This window comes from Vicia villosa, linkage group LG1, assembly GCF_029867415.1.
Source record: "Vicia villosa cultivar HV-30 ecotype Madison, WI linkage group LG1, Vvil1.0, whole genome shotgun sequence".
Classification (NCBI taxonomy): domain Eukaryota; kingdom Viridiplantae; phylum Streptophyta; class Magnoliopsida; order Fabales; family Fabaceae; genus Vicia; species Vicia villosa.
This window is the reverse complement of record NC_081180.1, coordinates 25517199-25526217: the sequence shown is the minus strand read 5'-3', so window position 1 is coordinate 25526217 and position 9019 is coordinate 25517199. Positions and strand designations below refer to the sequence as shown.

The 9019-nt window shown below is 35.5% G+C and overlaps 2 protein-coding genes across 2 annotated transcripts; one reads left to right on the top strand and one right to left on the bottom strand.

Annotated features, from left to right (window-relative positions):
* Window positions 1–1385: 1385 nt before the first annotated feature.
* On the top strand, window positions 1386–4199 carry LOC131631781 (pentatricopeptide repeat-containing protein At4g22760). The gene has a single exon (XM_058902551.1). The coding sequence runs from the start codon at window positions 1613–1615 to the stop codon at window positions 3353–3355; it is 1743 nt and encodes a 580-aa protein (XP_058758534.1). The 5' UTR covers window positions 1386–1612; the 3' UTR covers window positions 3356–4199.
* A 455-nt stretch (window positions 4200–4654) lies between these two features.
* Window positions 4655–8672, bottom strand: LOC131631789 (riboflavin biosynthesis protein PYRD, chloroplastic-like). The gene is made up of 3 exons (XM_058902562.1): window positions 7901–8672; window positions 7502–7800; window positions 4655–5291 (listed from the first exon to the last, which is right to left on the bottom strand). The coding sequence occupies exons 1-3, from the start codon at window positions 8252–8254 to the stop codon at window positions 4784–4786; spliced, it is 1161 nt and encodes a 386-aa protein (XP_058758545.1). The 5' UTR covers window positions 8255–8672; the 3' UTR covers window positions 4655–4783.
* Between the last annotated feature and the right edge of the window lie 347 nt (window positions 8673–9019).

The following is a 9019-nucleotide window of genomic DNA, read 5'->3' as shown; positions in this document are numbered from 1 at the left end:
TAAAATGCAATTAATGGTAAATGGAAATAAAATATAGAGCGGAGAAATAAAGGGTGGAATAATAAATTTTATTAAAGTAAAGGTTAGTACAAATATATGGTCAATTGTTAGTATTAGAGTTAGTAATCTGATTCGGGACAAATTCAAGGCTATATTAAGCAGTCGTAATTGAACTCATGTAAAAGTTGCACCTATCGAAGGCCGGTCAATAGCAATTTATGTGTTTAAGAACAAGTTAGAGAAATGATATAGAAGATCATTCTCCTAAAATTTGCAACACATGCAAAAGAATAAACAAGATGATCCAGACAAGGTCAAGGAGCTTATAAGATCATTACATTAATCAAAGCCTTCTTAGTACTTAAGACAAATTTATCATCAATCCAAAGTACTCAAAATGATCTCATGATCACCTTAAAGTATATTTGAAATGATGAAAGTTCATCAATATCAATCCAACCCTAATTGAACAAAGATGAATCCTTAAGTCCAATTGATTAAAAGGAAAAGAAGAAAGGGATTGAGATGAAGAGAGAAGGGAAAAGATCAACCACAAAATCACAAGTCCAGAATAATTTTCTATTAATCATTATGGGACCTCACATTGACGATTCATTAGAGAAATGGTAAAACCATAACCTCCACACAATGAATTCCTCAAGACTTGCATCCATGAGACAAGAGAAAGGAGATGAAGAGAGAAAGAATCAAAACAAAAGCCTTCATCATAGTGGATAACAAACCCTTCAAAACCAACTCCTAAACAACACTAACATGCTATAAGAGGCAACACGAATGATTGGAAAAGGAAGATAAAATTTGACGATGTCACTCCTCTCTTATTACTATCAGCGAGAGTAATACTAGCTTATGCTATGTTTGGATACATAAAAAAGAACTGAGCACAATGGAGCGAAGCATGATGAAAAGGAGCGGAACGAAGTGGAATGAAGTAAAGATGACATTCAATTGTTTGGGTACTGTCATGATGGAATAAAGTAATTTTATCATTCTGCCCAAATTCGAAGGTATAAAAAATGATGGAATGAGATGAAATGCATTCCATCCGATAGTGCTCCATTCCATTATCTTTTAATCAATCCAAACAATATGACATAACTTTATTTCATTTTGCTTCTTTCCATCTTATTTCATCAATCCAAATATACCCTATGTCTTGTGCCTTTCTTCTATCTTACTAGTATTTACTAGTATTTGTGTTTTCTAAACGGATTCATTCCATCTTTAAATACTGAATTTTATTGTAATTTCATACTCTTAAATCAAAACTACATAGCATTCTTCTATTTGGTATCATATTATTTCTTTTGGTTTGCTCATAAAATCACAACCCTTACACTTAATTCTCTTTCAAATACTTTATCACATGCTATTTTTCTAGACGAGATCCTGAATCTTTTTTGAATTTCTAGTATATATATAAAAAAGGTTCTAAACAAATTTAAAGAACACATGCACGCATACCTTATAGAACTTGTAAACTCAATAAACAAGAAGAGAATAAACATTTTCTATCTCCGCCATTGTTGGCTACAGAAATCCGTGTCTCGTTTCAAGTTCGACACTTCAAGAAAAACAAAACAACTCACAAATGGTTGCAACAGAACTGATACTAACATTCATGAAAACCTTTTCAACCTTAAAACAAGCAAAACAAATCCATGCACAAATCCTAACCAACGACCTTACCCGCCTCGAACCTCTCTTCATTCACCGTATTCTTCTCTGTGATATCACCAACTACAAAACCATATCACCCTACATCCTCTCAATTCTTCACCATCTTCGAAATCCAGATTCCTTCTCATGGGGTTGTGTCATTCGGTTCTTCTCTCAAAAGGATCAATTCATTGAAGCTGTTTCTCTGTATATTCAAATGAGGAAGATTGGGCTTTTTCCGAGCTCACATGCTGTGTCCTCTGTTCTCAAGTCATGTGCTAAGGTTGAGGATGATTTGTGTGGTGTATCGGTTCATGGGGATGTTCAGAAATTTGGATTTAGTACTTGTGTTTATGTACAAACAGCGCTTCTTGATTTGTATTCGAAAAATGGGGATGTTTTGACTGCGCGTAAGGTGTTTGATGAAATGAGTGAGAGAAATGTTGTTTCTTGGAATTCTTTGTTGGGTGGGTATATAAAAGGTGGTAACTTGGATGAGGCGAAATGTTTTTTTGATGAGATTCCTAGGAAAGATGTTATTTCATGGAACTCTATGGTTTCTGGATATGCTAAAGGAGGAAAAATGGAGGAGGCGTCTTATCTGTTTCGACAAATGCCGGAGAGAAGTCTTGTTTCCTGGAATACGATGATTTCTGGTTATGTTGATTGTGGAAGCATTGGGTTAGCTAGAGAATTTTTTGATGCGATGCCAAAGAGAAACAGTGTTTCTTTGATAACTATGATTGCTGGGTATTCGAAGAGTGGTGATGTTGACTCTGCTCGTGAACTTTTTGATAGGATGGGTGATAAAGATTTGCCGTCGTATAATGCTATGATAGCTTGCTATGCTCAAAATAGCAAACCAAAAGAAGCACTTGACCTATTTAATGGCATGCTTAAACCAGAAGTCTCTTTACATCCGGACGAGATGACTTTGGGTAGTGTTATATCAGCTTGTTCACAATTGGGGAATCTAGATCACTGGCTCTGGATTGAGACACACATGAACGACTATGGAATTGTATTGGATGATCATTTGGCCACTGCGTTAATTGACTTGTATGCAAAGTGTGGGAGCATTGACAAGGCATGTGAGCTATTCCATGGCCTGAGAAAAAGGGATGTGGTATCATATTCTGCAATGATCTATGGATGTGGCATAAATGGAAACGTGTCCGATGCGGTCGAGTTATTTGAACAGATGGTTGGAGAGTGTATCGACCCTAATTTGGTTACGTACACAGGAATTCTGACTGCCTATAATCATGCTGGATTGGTTGAGGAAGGTTACCGGTGCTTTAACTCCATGAAGGACAATGGCCTGGTTCCTTCAGTTGATCATTATGGAATCATGGTTGATCTTTTGGGGAGGGCCGGATGGCTGGATGAAGCGTATAAGCTTATTATGAATATGCCAATGCAACCAAATGCTGGTGTCTGGGGAGCTCTACTTCTTGCCTGCAGATTGCATAGCAATGTGAAGCTCGGGGAAATAGCTGCTCAGCATTGCATTAAGCTGGAGAGTGAAACAGCTGGTTATTATTCTCTTCTTTCTGGTATATATGCTACTGTTGGAAAATGGAATGATTCCAAGAAGTTGACGACAGGTGTGGAAGGAAAGAAAATTATCAAGATACCTGGATGTAGTTGGACACAACTTGCGTCACTCAACTAATTTAACTCCTCCGTGATTGGAAAAATAAAGCACATATAATATCCAGTTGCTACTGAATGTTTGTAGCAGCACCAATGCCAACTGATCAGATGTACAAGCAACTTTCAGCATCCCAAGTGCGGGGGATGCTGACTCTGCTTAGAATGGTCTTTCATCAGATCAAAGTAACATCTTTATCAAATGATGATTAAAGATTAAACAAATCTCTAAGTTTAGTAAGAATTTTGGGTTGACAGTGAGGACACAAACAAGTCAGGAGGTTAAAACACCTTTAAACTGCAGATACGGGAGATTGAGCAAAAGTGTCTCTGCAAGTTTGTTTATAAAGAAGCTTCGATCTCATTTGAATGATGAGGTGCAATTGGAACCCAAAACAAAAGTTCAGGTTTTATGGATGCGTGAAAAAGAATGAACTTGGAAACAATAAGGCAGATTGATAAGGCAATTTTCAGTCAAAGATTGTTCTTTCTAGCCCCCCGTGCATGTGTTGTACTTGGGAACCCTCTCAAATGGCTTATTAGTAAGAAGAAATAATAATAAAAATATTGCTCTAATGTTGGATTAATTGAGGGTAAAGTAGCTACGGATGTAACAAAATTATGTGATATTTCTAACTGTAGCAACAAACTTTTCTGGACGCCATAGATTCTTACATTCATCTCTCACCAATTACATCTCTTTTTTGCTGGACTTCATTTGATATATTTACATCTTTCTCATTACATGTTTACTAACCCAGCAGTCACCTTGAAAGAGTTGAATTTGTACATACTTGAAATTGATATTTTACACCAGCCACCTTAACATGTATGTAGATAGAAAATATGGGGATCTTTACTCCAATAATAAAAGTGACAATATAGTTGGATTGTTACCGATTTTTAAAAATTTACACCAGTTATTACTTTTTTTATGGAAAGGATAATAGTTCAATTTTCCTCTAAACACAAATTGGTTTGGGTTTTCTAAATTGGTTTAAAATGGTTCTGTGGTACCAGTTTTTTCACACACTGCTGAAGAAAATCTAGCATCTCTAACTATACAACACAGATGCAAAAGGAAGTTTAAACTAAGTACTCTGTCACAAACCATCCACAATGTTGATAAAATAAAACTGCTCAAATTAACAGTTTAGAACCCACAAGAAAAATGTAGCACCCAAGCAACAACTTACAGCTCAGAAAAATGTAGTCACAATTAAAAGCAAGCGAATGATAATCGCTCATAGCATAATACTGAGTTTCCACCGAGCAAAATGAAAAACATAGCACAGAAAGAATGATAGACAGGGACCGCGAGAATCTATGAATCTAATTAATTAAAATTCAAATATCCCTCAATTACAACACTTTGAGCCGAGGCCATGGGGCGTAAATTTTCCACTACTACTCCTTGATCTAAGTTTTTTAATGGCAATAAAGGATCATTCTAAGTACCTCCATTCCAAATTGGCAAAATTTCTGTCACAAATTTATTGATATACTTCTTCTTAATACCCTCCTTAACAAGCTCTTCATATTCACTGAAATTCCCTCTCAAATCTAACAGAACACTGCACAATCCTTGACGATTACAATAATCCAAGATCACATCCAGATTTATTTGATCCACAGATACAGTTTCAATTCCTTGTTGAGCCTCTTCATGAGTTGTTGCTGTTCTACTATCTGTAAATATTATTACTTTACTATCATTGATTACTAATGGCATTTGGTTTGAAGAACCAGAATCTTTATGCATTATAATCCGAATAGGTTGATTGGCTCCAGGTTCTTGAGATAAAGGTACTGAGTCTACTGATAAACTTTCGCCGAATAAGGTAGAAGACAGTATAACTGCATCATATTCTTGTAATAGCTTAGAATAGTATCCACCAGAGTCAGTAACTCCATTCCCAAGTGAGTCCAACAAGTTTCCGTTGACAGAAAGAGAATACCTGTAATGCAGGAAAAGGCCAAGCTATGAAACGCATGTTTGTCTGAGAATAAAAATAAAAATGCAGGATGATTGATAAATCCAATACCAAACTGCAATTTGCACTCAAAGAAACAGTTAGTGTTGTTAAATAGCGGTGCTAGAGTGCTATACTGTAACGGAATTTGAACAAATCTATTATAATTTATTATTAAAATACGTCCCCATTAACAGCAGCACATTAACAGTTTTTCACAGCGGATTCCAATATTCTCCATTTTTTAACCATCCCACTCTTATTTTTTATCATCCAGCAGTAAAATTGTGGATTGGACCTGTAGTGACAGTGGCAGTGTCTGTTAAGGAAGTGCAGTGGTTCCATTGAAGGCAACTGGAACCACCCGAAGTTCAACTGTCATCAACGGTATTCAGTTTGCATTAAAACTTTGATAACTCATTTTTCATCAAAACCTTTGAAATTTTACTATTTCACATTAGCATTTTTCAATGTTAATGATAGCTTTGTAAGTTTTTTATTTTTTTTACAAAAGTGTCATTAATTTGTTTTCTTAATGTCACATAATACATTCAAAATCAGTAACCCGACAAATGTCTCTATCATATCTACATAAATTTTGCTACGTCTTTTCCTCTCGCCTAACAATATTATTGAGCTTTCGGTTACAATACTATGCACTGCCTAAATTTCTCTGTATAGTTTATTGGAAATATCTAAATGACAAAAAATAAATGACTTATCAGCACGTGGTACATCTGAACCATCCACAGGAGGATGACTAATTGACTACCAACCAATTGACATAGAAATGTTATAATTGGTATGAATTTTAGTTTATTTTTCTTTAAAATATTTGTTTTTCAAAATTAAGTGCAGCTCCATTGCCCACAACTGACAAGTTTGGTCCGTCCCTGATTATATTTTTTAATACAATTATAACTTGGCACAAAATGTTATCTGCAAGTTGTTCAAAAAGTTATTTTAGAATGAAGGATTGTTATGATCTATGTTGTCATCATCATAGATAAAAACTTCACATTATAGTTCAATAACTAATTCAAATTATATTCAATTCACATGTGCATGGAAATGCAGCTTGAGGTCAATTGAGGCTATTCTGTTCAGAAGATCCGTTGGTTTGTGTTAGAGATACAAAATTTTTGTTTAGAAAAAGGTTATCTAAGATATAGTTATGGAAATATTGTATTATTTTAGGGAATTATTCTGATTTTTGTGCTGACTTTGTAAGCTTCTAACCTAATCTTTTGCACATTTTGTGCCTAGATTAGTGTCTTTTAACTCATTTTGTGCCTAGATTAGTGTCTTTTAACTCATTTTGCCTTCCAAAAAAGTTTTTATTTTGATTTGTTAACTTGAGCTAGTTGACAGTTTATAGATTTAAACTTCCTCTTGTCGTGTAAAATATCTTGCGTATAACTCGGAGAGAAGAGGATCAAGGAGGGCAGGGGGGAGCTGAGCTGATAGATTGTAACACCGAAACCCTAATTCATTCAAAAAAATAATATGGAACTATGGTTGCTTTGTAGTCACAGACGTAGGCACAGTTGACCAAACTGCATAAACAAATATCGTGTTTGTGGTTTGCAATTTATGTTTTGATTTCTCTTTTGTTACTAGTTGTTCTAACAGTATCTAATGTAAGTAGATTGTAAATAGAGCTTAATTTTGATAACGAATTTCTGAATTTTCTTTTATCCTTCCTCTATATTTCCATATTCAGTTCTAAACATTTCACTAACATTGAACTTACTACATATTTATTAAGTGGTGTGGTGGTCATAAAAAACATTTCATAGCTTTGTGGTGATCTTAATTCCTGTATACATCTCAGCTATTATTTGAGATTTTTTGCTGACATATTGGTTGTGACAGAAAATTTGTTCATAATATTCTTACTGTTTGATTGTGCTGATGATAATTGTCTCCCTTTATAAATTATCGCAAAATACATTGAGCACAATTTGAGGTCACACAGTGTACAAGTCTTTTTCTAGCTGTTAATTGTTTTGCAATACGTTAATGTTGTTATGTAGAAACTATGACAGCCTATAACACTGTTGCATATTTTAATTTAAATGAGCTTCTATTTTATGTGTTCTGCGGTTGACTACACCAGAAACAGCCCCAAATGAATCTTAAGAGAAAAGCAAGTTGGCACATATACACAAAAAATAGAGGTGAAATTGAATTACCTCAAAGTAAGCAGAGGCTTTCCGGCCAACATGCGATGAATATACCCCTCATTGAGGCCCTTACACAATTCTTCCTCAATACCAACAACAACTTCAATTCCAGCACCTCTCAACCTATCCACCCCTTTGGAAGCCACAATGGGATTTGGATCCACCATCCCAACAACAACCTTCTTAACTTTAGCTTTAATCAGGGCTTCAGTACAAGGCGGAGTCCTCCCAAAATGATTACAAGGTTCCAAACTCACATACGCCGTTGCATTCTCCGCCAAATCACCAGCATCTCTCAGAGCAAACACCTGAAAATCCTTCTCCTCATTCAGCAAAAAAACGCAAATACAAATGCAGTCACACGAAAATCATGATTTGAATTCAAAGAGAGTGTGAAACAAAACAAACCTCGGCATGAGGTTGACCGGGTTTAGGATGAAAACCTTGCCCAACAATTTTACCATCTTTGACAATAACACATCCAACTAACGGATTGGGGCTTGTATACCCCAAACCCTTTCTAGCAAGCTCGACGCTCTTCCTCATGTAAAATCGATCGTCATCACTATCATTGTCGTGATTCTTTCCGGAACGAATAACATAGCTACTCTTTCGACGAGTAATTCTGTCTCTGTATGTAACTGATTTGGAAAACCAAAACCCATAATTCAAATTTAGGGCAATTGGTGGGTGAGGAGAGGCATTGATTGAAAATCTGGAATTGCAACATGGAACTGAAACTGATAACCCCGCTGTTTGCATAGTTAATTTGATTGGATTGGGTAGGGTACTGGTTGTTCTAATCTAGATTAGGTTACTACTACCAATTGTTGTTATTGAATCATTGAAAATTGAAGTAACAAAAAACTCAAGATATGAATCTAATTACTACCAATAAGAAATGTGATATGGGTTGGGATTGGAATTTACAAACAAACCTTTGTCAAAGTTTGGAAAATGGATGAAGAAAGTTATCTGCGGAGGAGTGATGGAAAGACAGAGATTTGAGAGGAACAGAACAGCATCAGCAACGTGACCCGCCAATTTGTTCTTTCGTTTTCATGCATGAAATAACAGTACTTGCTTTGATTTGGAGTACGGTTGGAACTTGGAAGTCATCGACAATTTGACATTGTGTACTACTGTATCTTTTCTGGTTCGGTCTTGTATTGAATGGATCGGACCATGGCAATGACATTATAAAACGGGTTGAACCGGTGCTAAATGAACCCGAGTGGTCTGGTGGTGATGTAGTGTACATTAACCTTATGGAAATATAAAAATGTTGTTTTGTAATGTTCCGCGATTGAAATTCGAACGCATCAATTATATTGCAAATCTCTTGGTGAGAAAGACACCAACATTCCGTAAAGAATGTATTCAGATTTTAATCTTTGGACTATCTCCTAAAACAATATTGTTGGTATGCTTTGCTTATGTGTTAAACAAAGGGGTGAATTCAAAGTTCAAAATTCAGACATACTTCACGACAATATTTTACACATTTCTTGAGTCATTCGTAAACCA

Bases quoted from the DNA above. Each gene is read 5' to 3' on its own strand.
- LOC131631781 (XM_058902551.1), top strand. From the start codon at position 1,613: ATGGTTGCAACAGAACTGATACTAACATTCATGAAAACCTTTTCAACC.
- LOC131631789 (XM_058902562.1), bottom strand. From the start codon at position 8,254: ATGCAAACAGCGGGGTTATCAGTTTCAGTTCCATGTTGCAATTCCAGA. The intron at 7,801-7,900 runs GTTTGTTTTGTT...AAGGATTTTCAG, and splicing joins CCGGTCAACCTCATGCCGAG to GTGTTTGCTCTGAGAGATGC. The intron at 5,292-7,501 runs GTAATTCAATTT...CCTGCATTACAG, and splicing joins AAGCCTCTGCTTACTTTGAG to GTATTCTCTTTCTGTCAACG.